Raw genomic sequence first — 24,626 nt, forward strand, 5'->3', positions numbered from 1 at the left:
CTCTCAACTATCAGAGAAATTTTTCATTGTGACGGGAATACAGAAGATACACCACATATTTTTATACAAGTGGTGGAAAATTTTATATTTTAAGTTATTAACTTTTTAACACACATATTACATTATTTATATAATAACACGTGATATACCACCCTATGTTCTGATCACATTGAAAATTCTCTCCAACTACCAGGTTTTCATTTATTAACGGAAGGGAAAAGGCAAACATAATCAGGTTATCCGGTTTTCAGTTTCTGCAACATTAAATTCTTTCACTTGGTTTTCTGGCAAACACATATGGGTGTGCTGAACTGGTCTGCTTGTGTACTAGCGGCTTGTTTGGAGTCTCACATCACAAATGAGATAATATGGATCGTGTGCGGCTATTAGGCTTTGGACGTGAGACAATATAATTATGATATTGTGAAGAAAGTTGGTTTATCATAAAATTAAAGGAAAACTAACAAAAAGTCTAAAAAAGCTTTTCTTTTAACGAAAAGATCTTTTTAAAGTAGTGAATAGTACCAGTTAAAGTTAACAATATGGTTTTTCGTTAAAAGTAAAAAGTACCGGGATTATTTTGTTAAAACTCCCTAAAATTAATTGGTAATAAATGTAATGATTCAACTTACTTATAAGCCTACGCAAAACACTTCTTCCGATAATTGATTTATTCTCAACAGGCTAAAGTAGCTCAGCACAAACCAAACTGAATTTATATCAAGTTGTCCACCTTAAACACTAAACCTAATTCTCAAGTGATGATGATGTTGGTAATGTTCACTGTCATATTTATTATCGTTGGATAAGTGTAAATTTCGAAATTTATCTCTATCCACTACACAAATCTCAAGATTTAAACTCATTAAACGATAATAAATAAGATGATGAGCATTATCACCACTTAAATGATAGTGCACAAAATGCAGTCACAGAAGCCATTTTTAACTCAATTTGTTACTTTTTACCTACCAAAGATTGTTTCAATATAAATTTCCACCAACTCCATTTTAAATACTATGAAAATCACAGTCAAGTTAACTAGTTTATGCAATGACATCACCATTATATCATCATCTTTGTTGACAACTTTATTGGGTTCATTAGCTAACTTCAACATAAGATTGAGTATTGGAATTGTTTCGATTCTTTATTTTTTTTGTGTTTACTAGCACATGAGCGTTCCGAATTATTTTATGGCATGGTTACTTATCAGAAATGTGGTAACAAAGGAAAGAATAAGAATGGAATCAACTACTCTCCCTAATTGGTCCAATTCAAGTTCTCGAAAGTATTTGATTATTGATGTTATTATCCCTTGGATGTTAGTGAACATTACGAGAATTAGGAATTGGAATGATTTCGTGCGTTTATTCACACATACATTTTTATTAATCCCACATTACAATAATTCAAAACTTGTAAACTCAATTATTAAATTAATTACAGAAACGTCAGAAAGTAGTTGATCGCATTCTCATTCCTTGTGTCCGTTTTAAAGTGCTTAAACATGCTATAATTTTAGTAGACTGTTCAGCATGCGGATAACTAATACAAAACAAATTAAGAAAGAATCCAATTTTTTCCATCGTGAACAGTTGAAGTGCTTCAAAAGTAAACCTAAGAGATTCCAAACCCTCAATAATGCAAGCAAAAAGCTACCGGCAGCCTAAAACCAAAGAGACCTCATAGGTGTCCTTTTGGCACTACTTATTTGGCAAAAGGGACCACAAACAACCATTACCTTTAATTTGATCATATGTCTATTAAAGAATATTTTTACTCTTTATCTTCTAGTGACAGTGATGTTCATCATTTGTTTTATTACCGTTAAATAAATTTAAATTTTGAGAACTGTGTAGCGTATAGACATAAATCTTAAAATTTAAACTTATTCAAAGATCTGAAGACGATAAATAAAATGGTGAACATTACTTCTACTATTGGAGTGATGTGATGGAGTACCTAAAGGCATTTAACAACCCAACACAATGCACACCTATAAAACATAAATTTTAAATCATGGGGATCATATCATCTTTTATTGACATGGCTCTCATAACAATTAAGCCAAAACTTTCAATTGCTTTCATACCCTTCACGTGGAAGAATTTAATGTGGAGCTTCAAATTATATTTGAAAGAGATGGGTGCAATCGAGACCTTCTGGCTTATGAGTTATGAGACCATTATGATCATGGGGACATGGGGGAGGACAATTTCAATGGAGCTATGTTGGCAGGACTAGTTTGTGGATCTTCTACTCTAAGTACAAATTCACTTTGTCCATGCAATTAAAGTATAACCTTACAATCCTGATATCTCAAGTCAATGACACATTATCATGAAATAAAATCATAACATGTCAGCGAGCGATTGGTTTGAAATACGTCTATCGTCATGTCTAAAATTTGAGAACTTCCACCAATGGGAAATCACTGTAGAAGTATTCCAAGCCTATTACACATTGACATTTGAAACAGTAAAAGCCCACAATAGTGACATCCATGGAGTAGGTAAATTTCTATTTTGACATTTGCCAACTGCAAGTAGAAATAAGGAAAGCCAACTGCAAGTAGAAATAAGGAAACTGATATTCACACACTTATTTTTACCTTCCACGTATCCTTGTTACTTTTTGGCCATTGATTATTTTCGATTCATTGGATCCAACCGAAAATTAAAAGAGATGTGGTGAGAAGTAAAATTGGTGTTTGGTTAGCTCTACCCTGAAAATATCCATCTACTCCATCCAAATTTGAGCTTATATCAAATGAAACCATCAACTTATTTGTCCCTCTTGCATGAATACCATTCAAGCAAAGAACTTGAAAGAAAAAGGACAAAAAAACAATATGAAATATGATTCATATTTCATAGAAAAAAATTTGAATAAAAAGAGATCCAATCTTTGAATTGTCCCTCTTCCCCTTTTTGCAAATTTACATCTTTCTTGTCATCACAGGTCACCAATTTCTCTTTCTTCTCTTGATACTTTGTCATTTGCTTTGTTTATGTCTCAATCTAACTTCCTAATTTTTGGTTTTCCTTTTTCTTGTTTGAGAAGAAAATGAGAAGAAGCCAAGCACCAGGATTGGGAAGAGGATTTTCCACAACTAGCACACTCCAACACTACATCCCATCAAACACAAGTCCCCAAAAGATGCTAACTTTCATGAACAAAATACATAATTTATCACATGTAATTTTCTATAGAGACAAGGATATGTTGGTCATGAAAAAATGAGAGGGGGAATAATTTTCTATAGCTACACTATCTACGTTCCCAAAAAGAACTACTAAAGAGTGATCCCAAGCCAAAGAGTCGGGAGGAAGACGTGTATCGTACGCAACTTTACTCTTGTTCTGCAGAAAAATTGTTTTCACAACTCGAATCGTGATTTTGGTCACAAAGAAGCAACATTCAAAACTCGCCCTCTCCCTCTAAGAATGACTAATATATCAAAAAGGGTTCATTCAAAAGAGAGGCAAAAACTACAAAATTCGAAGAAAAAAGACTAGCAAATTATTAATTTTTACAACAGTCATTGCAAAATATGATTTGATAACTTCAATATTTCCATTAATTAACAACAAAAACAATGACACATCACCTCCAAATCCAAACCCCAACTTTCTCTCCCTTTGTTCATGTATAACAATCAAACCCCATTTCCAAATGGACAAAAACAAAAACAAAAACAAAAACAAACAAAAAACGAAAAAAGAAAAGCAATTTAACTCCTGCACCTTGTGATGGCGCTGCAGCCGCGGTTGTAGGGGTTGGCCTGGGCCCCGGGCTTGCAATTGTAGTAGGAGGCGCCGCGCCTGGAGCAAGGCACGGTGTTCCTCTGCAGCGCACCGTAGCTGATGTACTTGGTGGTGGCTAAGATGCGACGGCTGATCTCCGAGTCCATGTCAAACTCCTCATCATCCCCGGCAGCCAAGGCGCACTCGGCTATGGAGCCCTTGCAGGAGGCTGACTTGGCTTCGGCGGTGGGCATCCAGGAGAGGTGGTGCTGGTCCCCATTTGACGAACCCACCACCAAGATTGAGGCGCAGATCAGGAGGAGGAGTGAGAAGCTGTGCAGACTAGCCATTTCTGCCAAAGTAAGAAGCTTTTCCACTCGCTTTTTCTTCTTCGTTTGTTGATTTTCTTCAAAGCTGAATGCTTTCTTTGATTTTTGCTTGAGCTGCTTTAGTTGTTGTTTTCTCTTGGTCTCTTCTTTAATTTAATTTCTTGCCCTTTGTTTCCTTTTGTTTGTTGATTATCTCCACCAGTAGGGAGAGAGGGGGAGAGAGAGAGAGAGAGGGAGAGAGGGAGGGAGAGCGAGGACAAGGGAAATTAGACAAGAGCTAAATCTCGGTTAAGGACTTATAAGAGGCCCGTTGTCAACAAATGACATTGGAATTGGGCATTATTTACAATGGTGCCCCTCTGAGGGTTTATTTCTTTCTTTCAAACTGAAGCTAGCGATATTTTATTTTAAACTTGCTTAAAATACTGAGAAAATTATAGCAATGGTTTGTTAACTTTAATCTAATTGAAGTGATAATCTTTTAACTAAAAAAATATGTGATTATTGGTCATTTAACTCACCAAAACGTGCAGTTATAGTCATTTTCGCCAACTTTGTTAGAATTTTCGTCAAAAAAGGTCTTATTAGATGGACTATGCTCCAATTGGATTAAAATTGAGGGACCATAACTCCAATTAGTTAAAGTTGATAGACCATTTCTTCAATTGTGTTAAAGTTAAGGGACCATTATTACAATTTTTTTCATTTGGTTTTTCATATTTACTCCTTGATTTAGTGTCACTCATTTTGATGGAAGTTCTAATGAAGTTGACGAAAATGACTATAGTTGCATGCTTTGATGAGTTAAGGGACCACTAGTCACGCATTTTTAGTTGAATGACCATTACTCCAATTAGATTAAAATTGAGGAACTATTGCTATAATTTTATCTAACTACGAGATGGAATTAGAACTTCAAGGGTGCGTTTGTTGCACCGGACTATCTCGGACTGGATTAGCTTTAGGGACTAAGCTGGACTGGCTTAGACTAGACTAAGCTGGACTGATTTAGTGAAGCGTTTGGTGCAGTGTCGGACTAAAAAGAAGGATAATAACAAACTACAATATTTTATATTTTTTAATTCATATCTAATAATATTATATTAATTAATTCTATCTTTTTTTCTTCTAATAATACTCTCCCTCTCTCTGAAAGCCTCCATCATTTTCTTCCTCGTTCTCTCCGTCCCACACTCTCCGTCCCTTTCCTTTTTTTTTCTGATTAATTGCCAAAACTGATTAATTGCCAAAAAAATTCTGCAAAATGAAGAATCGAGCTTCGTTTTTCTGGTTTTTGTTCATGGGATCGTCGGGCTTGTCCACCAGAGGAGGAGAAAAAAGAAGAGGAAGACCCGGTGGAGGACAAATCGAAGAGGAAGACCCGGTGGACAAATCGAAGAGGAAGACCCGGTGGACAAACGAGAAAAACGAAGCTCGATTCTTCATTTTGCAAAATTCGGAGGTTGTGGACTCCGAATCTGGGGTTGGATTCTGTCTTCTCTGCTGCTGTTTTTTTGTTTGGATTCTGTCTTCTTTGTTAAATTTGTCTCTGTTTGTGGGCTGTCGAAGGTTGTGGACTCTGAATCTGGGGTTGGATGTTTTGGATTTTTTAATGTGCGAGGCAGTGAGGAAGAAGGAAATGAGAGCGACGATTTACGAGGACACGGCGGTTGTCCTGGGATGGTCCGGTGAGGTTGTCGAGCAGGGTGAGCAGTCGAGCAAAGCGCTGAGGAGTCGAGCAGAGCAACGATCTTAGCAATCCGGTGGTATTTTGGGGGTCTCGCTAAGACTACCTAGCGAGCCCCGTAGTCCACACGAGTCCCCTTTAGTCCCACTTAACTTAGTCCCAACACCTATCAAACATGGGACTGTAGTCCAGTCCAGTCCAGTCCCTCCTAAGGAGGTGAAACAAACGCCCCCCAAGAGTACAAAGAGAGCTTATTCGTTATTCAATATGGTTATGTTCATGTACGTTTTTTTTTTTTTTTTTTATCTTAATCCCTTTTTTTTTCTTTTTTAGGATTGATTACTTTTCTTTTTACAATGATAACGTGAGTGAGTTAAATTGCTAATTGTAAGATTCAAACTCACACCAAATTACATAAATCAAATGGCAAACCTAGTAATTAGAAGCAAAATCATTTGCACATTCATAACCCAACCTACTATTAAGAAACACAAATGGTTGACTGGTTGTCTCTTTTAAAAAAATGGAGATCAGAGAGAGAAGATGGAAGACGGCATCTAGGGTTTTACATTACGCCTATCCCAAGTGGGCACGTCCATCCAAAGAATCTTAACCGATACACGTTTTCCCCTTCCTAATCCTATTCCTACCTGTTTCTCTCTTTTATTTATTTATTTGATTATTTATTATTTATTTGATAATTTATTTAATATTTTATCAGTGAGTAATAGCTAGTCATTATTGTGCCCCTTGTAGGTTTTGTATTACCTCACTTGTAGTTGTTAACCGTCCCCCATTTTACTCTTCGTTTTTCATCCATTACGACTGCACTAATTTACCAAACGTAATAGGATAACTGGTCTTCGTGGTGATATGACATTTGAAAGATAATTCTCATACTAAAAAAAATTAGGAACATTTGTGGTATAGTCCATTAGCAAATTTAGTCCAAAAATGATATTTTCGTTAAAATGATTGCACATAGAGAGAAAGACGTGAATAAGGTGAAGATACAAATTACAAAAAGAAGAAGAGAGAGGGAAAGAGGAGGTGAAACGAAAGAAAGAGTGAGATAGAAATACGTTTTGTACTCCTGCATTTAACAGAAAATCACTTTTAAACTGAATTTGTTAACGAATTACATCACAAGTGTTTAAATAATATTTTCCTTACTACTACAGCTATTTTCCAAATACCTTATTACCACGGAGATCATTTATCCAATCAAGTCAAATCAAATATATGGTTTGAATCATTCCATCAAAAAGGAAAAAACAAAAAATTGAAAAGTTGAGTTGGATCCACGTAGAAATGTTGGAATAATTCTTCTTCATGTGTATGCCATTGACATTTGCATATAGCACGAGTCTATAGTTGCTATTGTTTTCAACTAAATACCCGCGCTTTTTTATCATATGGCTATGAGTCTGACCATTCTGAAAAGGAACAACGGTTACCTTGTTTAAATAAGCGGCGTTAGATTAGGCGGCTACGTGCCGTAGCCGTTAGATAGGTCGCGGGCCCGCCGCAGATCGCTAGGACGGTGTTTGCGCGTCCCAACACCAAATCCTCAGTCCCCCTCAAGCCAGCTGGTTCCTTACCAAACTCTTCCCCCTACAAATATTTTTAATTTCGCTTCCTTTATTTTTCACAAAGTAAACTATTATATTATACTTTTTTAAAAGAAATAATATGTGCAATTTTTTAATTAAATTCCTGTTTCCTCGTGAATCTTGCCTCATCATTTTTAAAATTTTATTTTTTGGAAGTGAACGTTTTTTGGTAAAAAAAATTCAAAGGTTGAAACGGATGAAGAGACATTCTCACAGATGGACAGAAGTGCCCTCACCCCAAATTATTATTTAATTAATGTATCTAAAATAGCTCTAGGTGCTGACACTTAGTACTATAATCTAATGTATTTCTCTTCACTGGTAAGTGAAAAGTCTTAAAATTTGATTATCGCTAAAGGCGAATTTGAATCACATTATTGCTAATCCGTTATGAGGCTAAACACATCCCTTTCTCTCTTTAATGTAAATAATATCGTTTGTTAAAATATATATATATATATATATATATATCCAGGTGCCAAAACTCAACCTGCAGTCCATGCGTGCCAAAAGATTAAAAAAGAACGAGCAAATAATACATCGTGGCACGTAGCTATGTTCAGGGTTCATGCTGACATTAACTAGAAAAACACATACCGCCCCAAAATTCTTGAGATAACTAGCCGACTAGGTGTGAGTGGGTCCCAACTGCAGGTTTTTAAGATTTCACAATCAACGACTTGAAAGGTCCTAAATTGAATAAGCAATCCAAAGAACGGTCCTAAGTTGGAGACGAAAGCCCAGATGCTACGGTGACAGCATTCCAAACTAATAACAAACTCCCTAAACACCGTGTTTCTACACCAAGCATCGTGTGTCCTCTATGGCTGAACGTTGAAGTGAGAAAAAGGCAGGAAATCACTGCAATGGAGAGGCAGGAATTCACTGCAACTGAATTTTTCCGACTGTTTTCGTTACCAGTTGTACGGGAAAACCATCTCAAGACAGACAGAATTTCATTGCAATAGAGACTAGAGAGGTAATGTTAAATCAACACTAAAATCTGATTCACATTTAAGGCCATGAAAACAGTAGGGGTCCTATAAGCTGCCGTGTGATGGTGACGGATCAACGTCCGTGTGTGAATTCTTGATCCAAACCCACCAATTTTGGTAACATTGACACCACGAATCGTTTCACAGTTTTGTGCAAACAAACTATATCAACAACCATTTGAATTTAATGATATATTTCACAGTTTCTGATCCATTTCCGGTACTTAATTCTATTTAAATAATTGCATAATCCATTAATCCCTCAAACTAAAACACGAAGCAGTCGTGCTCAATATGTAAAGCTAAGTACTTGACAAGAAGGAAATTAGAACTAAAGCATGTCATTTGAGGAGAAAGATAAGACTTACAACATGAGAGCAAGAAGAAATTTGGCCAACCATCACTCCAGCCACGAACCTACTGTTCTTCATAGTATGGTGGTGTTGCCTGAATACAAAGGTCATTCTCTTCATCCTCATCACTGTCGTCTTCATCTGCGTCTACCCAGTTACTAGGATGGTGTTGTGAAAACCCACCGCCGTTAATTTGTGATCTATCTGGAAGAAACAGAATGCACAAGCTTTAGTTACTACAGTTGTATAAAACAAGCAAGATTAACCTAACTATTTTCTTACAAACCTCTAGGTTCTTCCATATGATCATTTTCCTCAGGGTGGCAGCTAGAATGACAAGTCAAGAGAACGATTTTGTAATAGATGAAGAATATATTTCATCATGCAATGACTTTGGTCCGACCCACACGAGAGAAACAAATACGGACTGGGACAGAAGTCGTAATGGAACAAGAAAACTTTCAGAATTATCATATAAGCAAAAACTGAAGCAAATAGAGAGGTTTAGGATACGCATTGGGATCCACAGGCTCATTTCCCCCAGCAGATGCAGGATTCGAAATATGCAGTTTACTCATCCTTTGGACTTCTCTCTGTCCATTAGCATTCAAATTTCTTTCCCCTTGAACCTGTCCTCCTTCGGTGCCGTTGCCACTTCTTGCACCACTTCCTGAAAATGGTAAAACAGTTAACAAATAAGAGTACAACATCTTGTCACTATTAAAACATTGAAGAAACTGTTACCTGAAAGATCAGACCAAATTCTGGTGTGGTCAGATGGATGCTCAGAGCCACTTGGCCTACACCTTTCTCGTCGTGCTTCTGACCCTGTCCCATGCTCATCCCGAATGTGCATTTCGGTAGCTGCTTGTGGAGGTTCTGCGGGATTGGTTTCATGCAGTTGTGACACTAGCATGGTTGCAAGTACAAGCGTAGCATCAAAATTTGAAGTGGACCCATCATCTAGACCAAACTTTGGTGCCATTAGAATAGGCCTGCAATCCCAACATATAATTAACCAATCTTTAAGTCACAGTTTGCTAAATATAATACTTGCATATGAGCTTTAAGCTCTTAGCTCAAACTCGTCATGGGATACAGGAAAAAGAATGCAAGCGAAAGATAAAGAAACTAGGTATATCTTACTGTCCAGCTTTCTCAAAATATAAGTGGATGTCAATTTCACAGCCCTCGCAGAAAGAAAGGAACGCCTGAAATAATTCGAGAAAAAAAATGAAATGACAAATTGGAGGACCTAGGATTCAGCTAAAAAGAATGTGAAGCACCCTAGAAAAAAATAGCCTAGGAAGTCTATACACCTTACTAGAAAGCCTCAACCAATGAAGTTAATTGGGATGATAACAACAGTAATTAGCTGGATGTTATCTCTATCTAAAAGACAAGGCTTATCAAATTGGACAATGCTGTTCACAGTGTAAACAAATTCAAATACAATTAGATCCCAGACAACAAATTTACTAACCTTCAACTCCTTCACACCGAATGTCACATCTATGGGGTCTCCAGTGTGGGTATACTGCACAAACTCTTCAGTAGGATCTATCCATAGTTGAGTATGCAGTGATGAATCACTGTCTGCTGGTCAAAAATTGAAGCATAAACATCCTTTTTGTGGTAATTTCAATTTTAAGAAACTGAGATGCAAAATCCTTATTACCTTTGGTTGGGTCAATATAACTTCTAAGTTCAACAGCTTTTCCTCCAATTTCACTTGCTGCATCAGAAGGCAAGGAAGTGGGTTCTGTTGCTATGACTGTAATCTCCTGAAGCGATGACTGAAAATTAGCCAGCAATCTGTTCAGATCTCGGGGTCTCACCACTAAGCTGCTTGGGAATTTTCTCCTATCAAGAGACAAATGTTGTATATCGGGTTCAACATTGCAACTAATCCAATAGGTTTTTTTCATACCTGCAAAATGTAGGTATGAAGTTTAAAATGATGGAAAGTGAACGACATATATAAAAGGAAAATTATGTGATAAGGAAAGCTGCAAAATGAAATTGTCTAGTACGACATCATGACCCCTCTACACAACAAAACTCAACGCATTCTAAATTTTATTGGTGTGCTCAAATTACAATTCCAGAAGCCCCCTCGTTTTGATTGTGAATAGAAGTTAAATCAGCTACAAAAAGTTGATTGAATTCTGTCATACCAAATTTTGTATAAAAAATCAACAGCACATAACATGAAAAAGGATAATTTACCACTGAAGCACTGTAAAGTCCATTGCAGTTTTGATGCATCGGGATCAGGCAATTTCACGCTCAAATTATCTATACTTGCTAAAGGTGTCCTAAGCACAGAGCAAACAGCCTGAACAAACTATGTCAGTAAGATTACCACGTTATTCAAACCTGTTAAACAACGCAATTCCACAGAAAGATGATGTCTGACCTTTAAAAGCACACTACATTGCACCTGATTACCAGTTACAGTATAGACGTCAAAGAAATCAGGCTTAAATGTGCTCGATTGATAGGCAGAACGTGACGTATTGAGGGAGTGCAAAGCAAGCTGGATACAATAGAATAAAATCTTTAGTAAAGCTGTGGTGGTATCAAAATCATTAGTAACTCATTTTCTCGATTTTGGTCTCCAATTATGTCCACCCATTATATTTCACAAAAATCAGTACGCAGGTTAACAAAACAAACTATGAAGTAGACGGTTGAATAAATACCGAGAACCTCAAGAGCTCTTTTCACTGAATACCAAACATAAACCAGCCAATCCCCAAATTAGGATACATTTCAAACCAAAAGTAACAATGAATTTGAGCTTCAATTGGAAGCAAACCTAGCATCCGTTTACTAATCTCTTTAACTACTCACAAACGATTCATCTAAACCCCGGATAAATTTAATAACTTAGCATACAGATCTTTTCCAAAACCCTAAAATGCACAAGCAAAACCTTAAATACTCATCACCATCTACCAACAGATAATTGCTTCAAAATACAAATTGCCAGTAGTACTAAATGATATGAGAACTCGATCGAATCGCGCCACAGATTTGTAGTTAACGGCACTAAAATTGATTCTACCATCAAGCTTCATCACAATTACAACAATAAAATGCAAACAACTGCTGAAATTAACGGCCCGATTCTGCATAAAATTGAAATTAATTAACTAGTTAATTCATCAATTTTGTTGCATTAAAACCGAATTAACAAGAAACACGCACGAATTTGAGGCGTGCGGTGTTAATTAATTACTGATAAGTAAAGACTGTGTGGAGTGTTTGGAGGGAGGGAAAATGCGAGGGAAAGTGGAAAAAGGGAAGTTTCTGAGAGAACCTGAGTAGGAGAAGCTTGGACGGCGAGCTCGTTGCCGATGCGTGCGAGGCACGTGATGGAGCGGGCGAAGGTCTTCAGGGCGTTGCCGCTCACACTGAACTCCATCTCTATCGGTCGCAGACGAAGAGGGCCGCGCTCTGTAACTTGGCGTTGGCGGGAAGGATTTACTCGGTTTTGGAACAAAGTATCAATGGAATGGAACTACTCTCGAGCTTTTTCAAGGCCCGTTTTACTTGCGGGCTTTTTTATTAGAAGAACTTAAAACACATTTTCAAGGCTAAACTTATAAATGCTTTTCTACAAAGCACTTTTTTCAGTAGCGATTATTAGAAGAACATTGATATTTTTAATATAAAAAAATTTAAGTGCTTTCTTAAAAAGCACTTGAAATGCCTGCTTCCTGTAGTACAAGGAAAGTTTTAGCTTCTTTTGCTAAATATTAACAGCTAAATATTAACATAAGTGTTTTTAGTGAGTTCGAAATTATTTTTAGTCATTTTAAAAATATTTCTAAACAAGTCAAATGCTTTTTAGAGAAGCATGAAATGTTCAAACTTGGGTTTTTAATAAAACATTAAACTTGTTTACAACAAAATCACTCCCATTATAAGAGCTTTAAGTAAGAAGCAACTCAAATCACTTGAAGTGTTCTCTAAAAAAACACTTCATAATTTATTTTTCGTAACCCGCTCCTGTGATATAGAAAAATTTGATGTCAAACTAGCCAAAAATGTTTTTTTATTTAAAAAAAAAAAGCGCTTTTAGTTTTTGCATAAACAGTCCCTGAGTCCCACACATGGACCTAGGGCTCATTTAAGAAGTGCTTTTAAATGGCTGAAAGCAATTTAAGTGAAAATATTTTTTAATCCAATTCTTGGTAAAAATACAAGTGAATTTTGCTAAAGCTTTAGGAGACGCACATAACCATGTTTCTTACAAGAAGCACTTCAAATGCTTATGAATCCAAATTATTTTCTCTAAAAGCCTTTATGGTAATTTAAAAGCACTTTCTAAACAAGCCCTTATTTGGGTTGTAGTTTTGCAACGCTTGGGTACCTTAAAGGAGATGTTGACCCTGATTAAGAGGATTCGGCTGGAGTTGCTAGGTCAGGTGGGTATTTACTTAGTTGGGTTTGTTGGGTTATAGGCCCCTCTCACTGTATATATATATAAAGCTTGCATTTAATTTTTTTTTTAAAAGAAAAACTTTACAAGCTTGAACAAGCTTAGATTTAATCAAAATCCTTACAATTCTTAGAAGGAGAATAGTTCTCACAAACATGTGGAGTAATTTTACAAGTTTGCTAGCATTTTCCACCTTCAATCTAACCATTGATGTATCAAGGGTTCCGCATATATCAACAGTTAGAGTTTAACCGTTGAAAGTCATGCATACACGCGTGAGCGACTCATCGTAGCATATCTTTAAATTTTAACCGCATAAGTTGATATTGACTAACTTGAGTAGTTCTCCGTAGAGTAAACTCTCCATTAATGGTTGTTAATTGATACAATTGAAATATCTTAGTGGTTAGAATTGGCTAGTAAAATGAGAGTATCCTAAATCATGAAACCAAAAGGAAGAGCGATACGAAACTAATTAACCTAATAATGAATCGTTTATATTCAAAATTATTTATGTAGTGTATGGTTTACCGTCATATGACGTACCGGTGAACATATATATTTTATGCTTGTGTATAATTTTTGTTTACATGTCAATACATTATTAAATGTGAGGAGGCTGTTGTGTCAACTCTTCATTGGTCCTTTGCCTTGGTCTATACAAACACGCTACACTTCTCAAACCCACCAACCAAACGCTAGCCTCCAACTACTTGTGTGCTACGGCAATTTGCTTTTGCATGTTTAGAGTGTTTGTCAATGTTTTTCAAATGACTGTAAAAAATTTTGATAAAAATACTTTTGGAATTAATTCTTAGTAAAAAATACAAGTAAATTTTGAAGAAAAAAAAACTTGAAGTACTTCAAGTGTTGTTGAAACTCAAAAACATTCTCACTAAAAATGTTTTTAGACATTTTAAAATTATTTCCAAACAAGTTATAAAGCTACACAAACATATGAATATTATCAAACACTTTGTTGGGTAGGTTTGATCATGTTATTTAATTATACGAGAGATATGTTAGCATCAGCCGTTCCTGCGTTTGAAACTATCACAATTATAAATTTGTGTGATTGTATTAGCTTCACGCTTTATTGTGATAGTTTCAACTTTTCATTATGTTTTTTTGTCTTTTTATATACTGTTTTCATGATGTTTTGGATTTTGTTTAAGTTGAGAAGATTTGAGTTTAAGAAAAAGGAAATAAAGCCAAAGTGCTACCCAGCACATATTTTTTGATGGTCATAACTAACTACACTTTCACTTTTACACCAACTTATAGCATGGGGCTCAAATCCCATATTATGCAATATTTATGGGACATGGTTTCATTTTAAGGAGACATCTCCCTAATTTTAATCTCTATTTAATTAGTACTTTATCCTCGATAATATTATTTAAACACAAAACTAATTACATTTTTGATGCTCCTCTAATACATGTATACGACTCGTATTATTGTTTGTGAAACCCTTATGTATTAAAGGGTGTGTCAGCAATGATGTTAGTCTCAAATTTAAGTGTTCAAATAACATTACTGAAATTGATCGCATTGTATTAAGGGCCTGAGGCACTCTCAAATATTACAGGTGACTTTTGTCATTGTATTTGAACCTCACTTGTATTGGAGACGGTATCAACAATGTGATTAGTTTTATGTGTTTAAATAGCATCTTAGGCACAAAAAGTTTTAAGTAGCTTTGGTTATGCAATGGTAAAAATGAATTCAAATTCTTTATAGAAACTCTATATCCGGAGCTGACGGACCAAAGAATCCAAGTTGTTGAAGAGAAAGAAAGAGATTCAGACCGTTAAAGGCTAGATTTTATGTGAGATGGGTTAATGAGATGTGCTAATGAGGACCGCATAATTTAAATTGAGTAATCCGGATTTCTTAGTCTGTTGGCTCCTGACACAAAGATCCGAAGAGGATCTGGATTAGGTAAAAACCATATCATATAGCGTAGCTTGAGGTGCTTGCATCATTGTATTAATGTGTCATGATTGGGGTCATTACCAACCTAATTAACATCATCCCAACTAATCACCCACACTTAAGGTTGTAATGATTGATCCCCCTATTCCAGTTCCCTCCCAAATGAAAACAAACAAACATATCCAATTCCAACCCTACCTTTTAAATAAAAGAAAACTAATGAAAAGAGTTTGAAAACTTTGAGTTTTAACGAAAATAACAAAATAAAGGGTAAAGTGAATAGTACCAAGATTGACTTTTTAGTGTAAAAATATAATTTTTCGTTAAAATGAACAGTATCGGGAGTTTTTCGATAAAGTTCCCTTTAAATAATTGAATCGAACTTTCCTCATGTGCACTAAAAATCCCCTCTCCCATTTGATCCTCCAGAAATGTGTACTGTTCATTATCCAAAGGAGTATGGAGTGCAATGCTCAACCTGCCACGCCTCTTGATTCTCGTGAAGTGAGGCTGATCAACTCAACCAAAAGAAGCAAAGAAGTCGAACAGTTTGAGAAAAGGGACAGAGAACATTGTGTACTTGCGAGTGCAAGTGCAGGCCAAATTACAACCTGTAGGCATGGCTTTCTGGTTAACTTAGAGTTGTGCTTGCAAAATTAGGGCCTTGTCATTGCTATTGTGCAAAGAAGGACACTGTTCACCCAAGAAAAAGTGTATATACATGTATATACATACATACATATATATATATATATACATACATACATATATATATAATATTCCTTGTTAGCTGTGCATGTGATCTACGGTGGTTAAAGGGTTAAACAGCTAACCAGAGCCGTCGATGAAGGGGGGCAACATGGCCCCAGACTCCAGAGGCGTTCCCCTTTTTATCAGATATATAGCTTTGTTTACAGCCTAGGATAAAAGGAATCAGCAGCAATTATGTTCATGACTCCCAACGGATGCTGTAAATGTCGTGCAGATTTAGTTTTTATCATTTTTTTTTCATGGATATATATATATATATATATATGTATGTATGTATGTATACGTTTGCCACCTAAATTTCAGACAACTAACGTAAATGAAGGCTAATTGAGGTCTTCCGTAGTGAATAACGCTTAAAGCTTGTTTGATATTATTTTTAAAATGATTAAAAGTGTTTTTTTGACAACTAAAAGTGTTTACAACTACGTTTGATATCAAACGTCACAAAACCTCTGTTGCAGTGTGAACGGCCTAAAGGCAAAATAACAGGGTATTTGTGATGGGAGCTTGTTGATTGGATTAAAGGGAACCAGGTTCCAGATTGTTAGATGGAAATTTCCCAGAAACTCGTCAGGAAGAATATGCAAATGGGGACAGTATTTAGGCTCAAGTGATTGAATATATAAATATAAAGTGTTTGTTTATATATTAAGATTCTCTAATGAATCGATGGATTTCTTTTTGGATTAAGATTCTCTAATGAATTATTAGAATGGACGCATCGTCCATTTCAATAATTCATTATATCTTCTTCCTGTCTTCCTGCATATATATGGCAAAACCTTGTACCACACTTACCCTTTTGAGCTGCTTCAGAATTCATTTTTTTGGTCGGAAGCTTCAGAATTCATTTATCTGAAAGGAAGTGGAGTTTACTGTTTTTGTAGGTGGGTAAAATTTTGCATAGAGTAATACAACAGCTGCATAGCAGCACAGTTTTTGTTTTATTTTTAGGAAAGTGCCAATTTTTGTACCCTTTATTTTACTTTCTGCACAACTTTTTTTCTAGTTATTTGATTAAATGAGATAAGATCGGTTAAGGTGGTTTAAACATGTGAACCGATGACCTATATAAACTTTGCTTAGAAGATGCAACTATGAGACAGAACCTCAAGGCAAAAAATGTAGAGGAAGACCTAGAAAGACTTAAAAGAATACTTGGCGTAAAACTGAGTACAGTGACGTTCTAGCAGTTATACAGCAAACCACTTAATGAGATAATGTTTTGTTGTTGTTGTTGTTATTTGATTAAACGAATCAAAGGAAAACCAAAGCCAAAATAAGAAGCAGTGTGTCTAGAAATTTACCTTATTTTTTAGTCAATAAAGGATAAGTATAATTATCTTCGAGAAACCATATTGTTCATGCAAGAATAAGAATAAAACAAAGAGGTTCTCTTGCTTATAAAGCTTGGAATGTCAATTGACCACGAGTGGACAAGGGAATAAAACCCTAAAAAGTGGCCATTTATCAATAAATTAGAAGATATTAGGGTTTTTTTTTTTTTGGGTTCAACTGTGACCAAAACAAAATTTAGATTAAAGTTGCGGAAAATTATAAGTCCATAATTTCCATTCAATATTTGGCAATGGAGAATAACATGTAGGACCCATCAGATGCTGGCCTTCCTCTAAATATTGTGAGCTTTTTCAACGTGTTCGGAACACGAACGGTAGACTATATGTTACTATACTATTAAAGAAAAAAATTGTTTTCAAATATCTCATCTACTTATATAATATCATATAACATATGTGCGGTGCTTCAAGAACACGAAAAATCTCTCATAAATATTATAACTGATAAGACCCAAGAAAAAACCCCAGAATATAAACCAACGCATGTGGTAGGAAAAATAGAAAAATAGTGGTAAATAATTAATTAAAGGCTTTTTATTCAAACTGATTCCTGATATTTGCATAACTCCTCATTTTGATCCCTAAGATTCGAAATTAATAGAATTGGTGCATGAGTTTGTCCACCATCAATTATTTTGATCATTCCGTAAAAAATCTCCATTAAATAAGAATAAAATGACAAAAATAACTATTTTTTTTTTCAAATCATTTTTACCTATTGTTTATTAAATTGATGGTAGTTTTGTCATTTTAATATTTATTTAACATAACTATTCATGGAAGAACTAAAATGATTGATGGTAAACAATCTCATAGACCATTTGTATTGATTTCAAATCTCAGAGACCAAAATGAGAAGTTATACAAATTTCATGAACCATTTTGGCTAATAAACCTAATAGCCTTAATTAGGCATGACTAAAGTAATTAGGGTGGAGTTTGGCCAAGTGTCACTACTTAACAACAGATAATTGTGATCAAGTTTTGTTAATAATAATTCATAATCTAGTCTAAAACAGTCTAAACCAAAGTCAAACAGAAGCTTGTAAGCAAAAGCATCGTGCTTCTGCTTCTGACTCTATCGTGGACATGATTTGCTTGCTTGTGGGGTTGCTTGCCCCAGGAGACAGGTCTCAAAAGCAATAATTAAAGAAAAGGCCTCCATACTACCGTACAAATCTGCTTTTAAAATCATCTCCAAAAAGTGCTTTTAAATCCAAAAGCACTAGCCTACAGATTAAAGAAGGGAAAGAAAAAAAATGAAAACTAAAGCAAAGAGGACAGCCCATCACAAACTCCAAAAGGGAATGGAAGTAAGAGATTGCTTTTTAAAGTGTACCATTGTTTTTTCACACATTATTTTTTATTTTGCACACGGCTTTATTAATTTTTGAGGTGTACTATTAACCCTTTTTTTTTTTTTTTTTTTTTTTTTTACTTCTTATACATTTTTTTAATTTTCAACCGTGAGATTATATGAATTAAAGAAAATTAAAAGATAAAAATCAACTAGGGGGTGTGAGAAGTAAAAAGGATGTGTGGATATAACACACTTTAATTTTTATATATTAATGTTTTTTAATTCATTTGATTTGACAACTGAAAATTAAAGAGTGTGTAACAGGTAAACATGAGTGTAGATAACACCACCCTTTAAAGGGATTGGATCCCATATGGATTCACTTTGTGGGAATCCTAAAGATTCCCATATATGAGTTATTCATCGTGTATCGTGTGGTTATAAATCATTTGACTTTTTTTATTTAAAATTAAATACAAATAGTATCTGATAAAAACTAACTGCATGATGTACAATGAATGACTATGATATGAGAATCCTAGGATCCCCACAAAGTAGATTCGGAAAGGATCCTCAACCTCTTTAAGGTAAAAACTTTCAAAGGAGATCAATTATATTAAAATTTCAAGTTTATAGTAAAGAACAAGGGACTTTACCATTTGGTGAATGTAAACATTTTCTTCTTTCACAAAACCAGCATAGAAAACATATAAATCCTATCTCAATATTTCGGATATACTTTATTGGAATCTAGAAATGGGTTTCCCACATCTTAGAAAAGACAAAATTCATTTGAGATCAAATCTTCTGAACTATTTTGTATGTGGTCTGATTGACATGTGTTAAGTTTATGATAATAAACTCTAATGTAAGTTAAGTTTATTAACACGTGTCAATAAATAATAAAGGCTAGGCCACAGAGAGGTTACACACAAAATGAATGCAAAAGATTTGATCTCATTTAATCTAAGACATTACACTAACTTGCTTCTTAATTTCCAGTTAACAATGTGATTAGCATCCTTTTAAGCACATCTCTAATAAATAGTTTTGACTAATCTTTCCACTTTCTCTATTAATTTTCCCATTTACGCATCATTAAGAGAGTATTTCAAACGATTGAAATGGCCCTACAAGCTAACCAAGAAAAAGCACCATGGACATTGCTTGCAAAAGTTTGATACAATAACTTCCATATGGTGATATTCAAAACTAACCATAAACATCCATGTGAAAATGTTAAAATTAGAGTAAAAATTGTAGCAATAGTTCATTAACTTTAACCCAATTGGAGCAATGGTCATTCAACTAAAAATCCATTACTATTGGTTCCTCAACTTATTAAAATGTGTAACTATGATCTTTTTCGTCAACTTCGTTAGAACTTCCGTTAAAATGAGTCATGTGTCATGCATGTGAGGCTGAATCAAGGGGCAAATATGAAAAATCAAATAAGAAAAATTGTATCAGTGGTCCCTCAACTTTAATCCAACTGAAGAAATGGTTCCTGAACTTTAGCCCAATTGGAGCAATAGTCCCTCAACTTTAATCCAATTGTAGCAATGGTCATTCCAACATAATTCATTTTGACAGAATTCTGACGGAGTTAACGAAAATAACTATACCTACATGTTTTGATGAGTTGAGGGATCATTGCTCCAATTTAATTAAAGTTGAGAGACCATTGTTATAACTTACTCTCAAAATTACACGCAAAAAGTAATACAATAAAAATGTAAACATGTGTCAGTACATTATAAGCTTGAAAGACCGTCATGATGACATTACAAGCTTGAAATATTGCCACAATGACATATTCGGAACAAATAAGTTCCAAATGGTCGCTCCAAAGACCCTTCTCTCAACAACCTAGAAAGGGTTCTTGTTTGCAACTAGACAGATCATCAAAGTGATATAGTTCAATTTTGAATGGTCGAAATGTATTTTCCCTCTTTTTCTTTACGAGTAAACAAACAGCTGAAATAAGAAGCCAAATTGCCATAATCTACTTTACACATCAGAACGCAGAGTTGAGACATAATTAGAGACCCTACTTAAATAATTAATTAATCCGATCATTACATAGTTAACTACTCTTTTAAAACTGATTAAAAGAGCAAAAACTTAAAGATAATTAGCCTAGAGCTAGACATAACGACCAACTACTACGGAAACCCTAATAGAAAATTAACATAGAACACCATAAAACCCCATTTATTCTTCCCCACTAAGCTAGGATTAATTAGCCTTCACATTGCCAGATGACATAACAAATAACAAAGCTCCAAGTCATTCCCCAAAAGCACTTATACAAGTAGTATAAGTTCCCCGAAAGCACTTATACAAGTAATATAAGCCCTTATGCGGCCTTCACCTTCCAACTCCGAACTCTCCAATGCTGCCACTGGCCACGATGCTTCACATAATGGTGCACCCGTTCGGATTCTCGTCGCTGAACAGCACGAAGGAATCGGACTGCTGCGGCGGATTATATACCGGCTGAGACGGGTGGTACTGCGGATATGAGTCCGAATGATAGGACCGGGGCTCGGTCTCAGCTGCCACACTTTGAGACACATAAGAGTAAGAATGTGCGTGAGGTGGTGGTGCAGCATACTGGGATGCACCGTAGCTACTGGCGGGGTAGGCCGTATTGAAGTTCATAGCTTGGATTGGATGCCTGGGGTACTGGTACTCATACAGCAGCTGATGTGGAGCCATGTGATTGGCTGGAGCTGGTGCCGGAGCCGGAGCAAAGTTTGGGAATTGAGTACCATATGGAGGCATGCGAGGCGCATTGAACCCATTAAACATGTAAGGCACGGGAGGACCACGTGGCACATTGCCATGATTAGGCGGTAATCCAGTGCGTGCTGGAGCAGCATCACCACATTGCTCATTCTCATCCGAATCCCCAGCATTTGCATTCCCCTTTTGCCCCTTCTTTTTCTTCTTGGTTCCACTGCCGCCAGCACCGTCGCGGCCTCCACCGCTGCCTCCACGTTTCTCAACCGCACAGTCACTGTCATCGTCATCGTCGTCCCCACCAAAACACTTCTCCGCCGCATCCGGCTGTCCTGACACGTTCACAGCCTTCCCCTGCCTCACCACCTCAACCTTCACCTCTTTGCCTTTTCCACCGCCACCCGCGCCCTTTTTTGCCGGTGCACCACCGCCCTCAATCACTTTCACAGCATTCGCCCCCTCATCGCTCTTACTCCCACCCGCGCCACCAGCACCCTCATTTTTCTTCTTACCACCATTATCCTGGACTTGAACAACTTCAGCCTTAACCGCCTCCCTTTCTTTATCACCACTGCCGCCGCAGCCAGGTCCGCCATGGTTACCGTCCTGCGACCCTTTGGCGTTTTCCCCTTGCTGTCTCTCCTTATTCTTCCCCTTTTTTTTCTTCTTGTCGTTTGAATTATTGCTGTTGTTAGCCTTCTGATCAAGCCACAGCTCTGCATGTTTCCCTCCCTTGGCCAGCTTCCTGATCAAAATCTCCGGCTCCACGTTCCCAGTCACTGTCACTTTGTTTTCCTTCCCGAAGCTCCCATCGAACTCTGTTTTGTAAACCCCTGGAAACCCACCAAAGAAATCATAAAAAATCAGTAAAATTCACATAATTTTTTGAATTAAAACAATAAAAACTCATCAAAAACAAAACCCATAGTTGTAAAAATTAAAAAACTTGAGCCGAACTGTAAGTCTGTAACCGAAAAAAGTTGATGAAACAGGAGACATGCAAATCAGAAACCATCAAATCAATAAGGACCGTACGATTAAAAAAACTACAAAAAAAAAAGATTAAAATCCTATCAGAGGGATTTCAAGGTTACCATCTATTTTTTTCAAGATTTTTGCGACTTTTTTCTTGCAGCCCCCACAGTGTATAGGGACTTTCAAAACCCAAATCTGTAAAACGGAGAAGAAGTTGTTAGAAAATCTGAAAGTTGAAACCTTTTTCTGAAAAAATAACAAGTTGGTGTTCTTCGAAAGTAAATTACTTTGTATTTGAGAGTGGGTACCGAAACTTCTTCAATTTCTTTCGGTTTTTCTGGTTTGGCTTCAGACTTAGCTTCAGCTTTTGCCATTAGACAGAATCAGAGGGAGTGAGCAACTCTTGATTTTTAGAGAGAGAGGAAGAGAGGAGAGGAAGAGAGGTTTGCAATGAGTGAGGCAACTGGGAAATGCTTCAGAAGGAAGTGGGGTTTATGATGGAGGGGAAAGATCTAGTGACTGAAGGGGAACAGAGTTGCACAGTGGAAATTACAGTGGGGTCCCTTGAAGTTGGTGCTTGGTGGGGTGGCTTTATATTTTTTTATAAATGTTTTGGGGGAATTCTATATTTTTAAATTTCATTTTAGTACAATGAGAATTATTGTGAAATAAATTTTTTTTATATAAAATTCCTAATTTTATATTTGAAACTTTGGAGACCTATGAAATGTCGTAGGATTTGATGCCTCTGCTAGCTAAGATTACTAGCACTTTGAGTTTTATAATACCAAATCATGTAACTTCTTATTGAAATCGGAGAGACTTTTCATTGTACTCGAAATACATAACTGAATATGAAATGTTATTATACAATTAGAAAGCTCTTGAAGAAAAAAAAAATATATTCAATGGTATAATGACAAGTGGTGTTTCACCCTGTATTTCAGGCAAGTTCAGCAAACGTAACACGTTTACTACTCTTCATGTAGTGTTCCGTCCTGTTTTTCGAACAAGTTCAACAAACGTAACACATTCACTGTTCTTCCCAAAGAGAGATTTTTTCAATATTCCCAAAATACGGGCACATACATCTTATGTCATTATACAAGTAAATAAATATTTTTTAAAAAAAAAATGTTTTTTTACTTGTATAATAACATTTGTATTCCAAACACGTTAAAACATCTCTCCCTCCCAAATCTTTCTTCTTATATTTGCAATTAAAATTGTAATAAGAGATTAAGAGTGCAGTGATTTGGCTCGGTTGTGAAGATTCTATCATTTGGGTCTTGGTTTTTTGGGAATAATTGTGTGATCATTATGCTGGACTGGAGAATGGAGATAACTATCAAAATCATCAAAACCCAAGTGACACTTATGTGCTAATGATGGAGGTCAATTGCATGCCTTACTCTTCTGAGTAGAAACTTGATTCTCCTCGGTCATTGGCAAAGTTTCCTACAAAATTTCGAATTTCGTGTTAATTAATACATATAACGACACATGATAAGATTGAGACATAGTTTAGTATAATTTGCTATGAAATAAATCTTGATCTAGTTTTCGAGAGTATAGTAGCTTATAGGAAATGGGGTTGTCAATGTGGCATTACCCTAAATTTATTACGTGTTGACGTATACTGTAACTTTTGTACATGACACGTGATAAGTTTGAGACAAAGTTATCTTGAGTATCATGTTTCCTTAAAAGAGATTTAGACAATATAATTGAAGTTATCTCTCAACTACACCCAACAAACTCCCTCAAATTTAGAGAGAAACTTCCCAGAAATGCAATCACTGTTAAACTAATAGTTCATTAACCCTAAATCCAAAAGCCAAAAATTATAAAAGAGTTTAAAGAAGCAGATTTTGGTTAGCTTATTGAAAAGGGTACTATTTTTTTTACAAACAAATAAATAAAACAAGAAGCTATTTAACATGATTAATTTGGTACCACCTATGGGCTGGAGGAACAACTTTCCAATTAGAAGGCAATGAAAATAAAGTTTCCCCTTATTTAACTGTTAAATTAGTGGTTCATTTTTTTCTGCCTTTAATCTGCTTTTTTGAACATTTGTTTACAGTTAATTTGCCAACGGTTTGTCAAATAATGCAAGAATTAAGCATCTTTGAATACGTAAGAAACGTAAAACAAAACTTCATCATTCGTACTTTTCCAAAAAGGCCCAACAATAGCCGGCTCACAGCTAGAAAACCTAAATCTGGAGTATCGTTTGCCTCCATCAAACAGCTACGTCACGATAGATTTTTCCGGTACACGGGATGTACATTATATATCATTATACAAATAGTTGGATATGTGTGCTAAAATGTTAATAATTTAAAAAATAAAATTTCTCA

General features: G+C 35.7%; 3 protein-coding genes across 6 annotated transcripts; all 3 read right to left on the reverse strand.

The window, feature by feature from the left end:
- Window positions 1–3,560: 3,560 nt before the first annotated feature.
- On the reverse strand, window positions 3,561–4,355 carry LOC103433916 (rapid alkalinization factor). Its single transcript, XM_008372211.4, has one exon. It carries the CDS (start codon window positions 4,097–4,099, stop codon window positions 3,737–3,739), a length of 363 nt encoding a protein of 120 aa, XP_008370433.3. The 5' UTR covers window positions 4,100–4,355; the 3' UTR covers window positions 3,561–3,736.
- Window positions 4,356–7,065: 2,710 nt separating this feature from the next.
- Window positions 7,066–12,276, reverse strand: LOC103433915 (uncharacterized). Of its 4 annotated transcripts, none has more exons than XR_011580213.1 (11): window positions 12,052–12,276; window positions 11,146–11,265; window positions 10,956–11,064; window positions 10,405–10,656; window positions 10,210–10,322; window positions 9,873–9,937; window positions 9,471–9,721; window positions 9,240–9,396; window positions 9,013–9,153; window positions 8,742–8,930; window positions 7,066–7,379 (listed from the first exon to the last, which is right to left on the reverse strand). XR_011580213.1 is itself a non-coding variant. In XM_017331719.3 (11 exons), the coding sequence occupies exons 1-10, from the start codon at window positions 12,154–12,156 to the stop codon at window positions 8,791–8,793; spliced, it is 1,353 nt and encodes a 450-aa protein (XP_017187208.2). In that variant the 5' UTR covers window positions 12,157–12,276; the 3' UTR covers window positions 7,066–7,379; window positions 8,742–8,790. The 4 variants fall into 4 exon arrangements, 3 of the variants coding, with proteins under 3 accessions (XP_017187208.2, XP_008370431.2, XP_070676907.1); XM_017331719.3 differs by having other exon boundaries at window positions 9,013–9,053; XM_008372209.4 differs by lacking the exon at window positions 7,066–7,379 and having other exon boundaries at window positions 8,537–8,930; window positions 9,013–9,053.
- An 8,297-nt stretch (window positions 12,277–20,573) lies between these two features.
- LOC103433924 (heavy metal-associated isoprenylated plant protein 36) lies at window positions 20,574–22,772 on the reverse strand. Its single transcript, XM_008372221.4, has 3 exons — window positions 22,551–22,772; window positions 22,383–22,458; window positions 20,574–22,121 (listed from the first exon to the last, which is right to left on the reverse strand). The coding sequence occupies exons 1-3, from the start codon at window positions 22,635–22,637 to the stop codon at window positions 20,962–20,964; spliced, it is 1,323 nt and encodes a 440-aa protein (XP_008370443.3). The 5' UTR covers window positions 22,638–22,772; the 3' UTR covers window positions 20,574–20,961.
- Between the last annotated feature and the right edge of the window lie 1,854 nt (window positions 22,773–24,626).

Source organism: Malus domestica, chromosome 04 (assembly GCF_042453785.1).
Source record: "Malus domestica chromosome 04, GDT2T_hap1".
Lineage (NCBI taxonomy): Eukaryota > Viridiplantae > Streptophyta > Magnoliopsida > Rosales > Rosaceae > Malus > Malus domestica.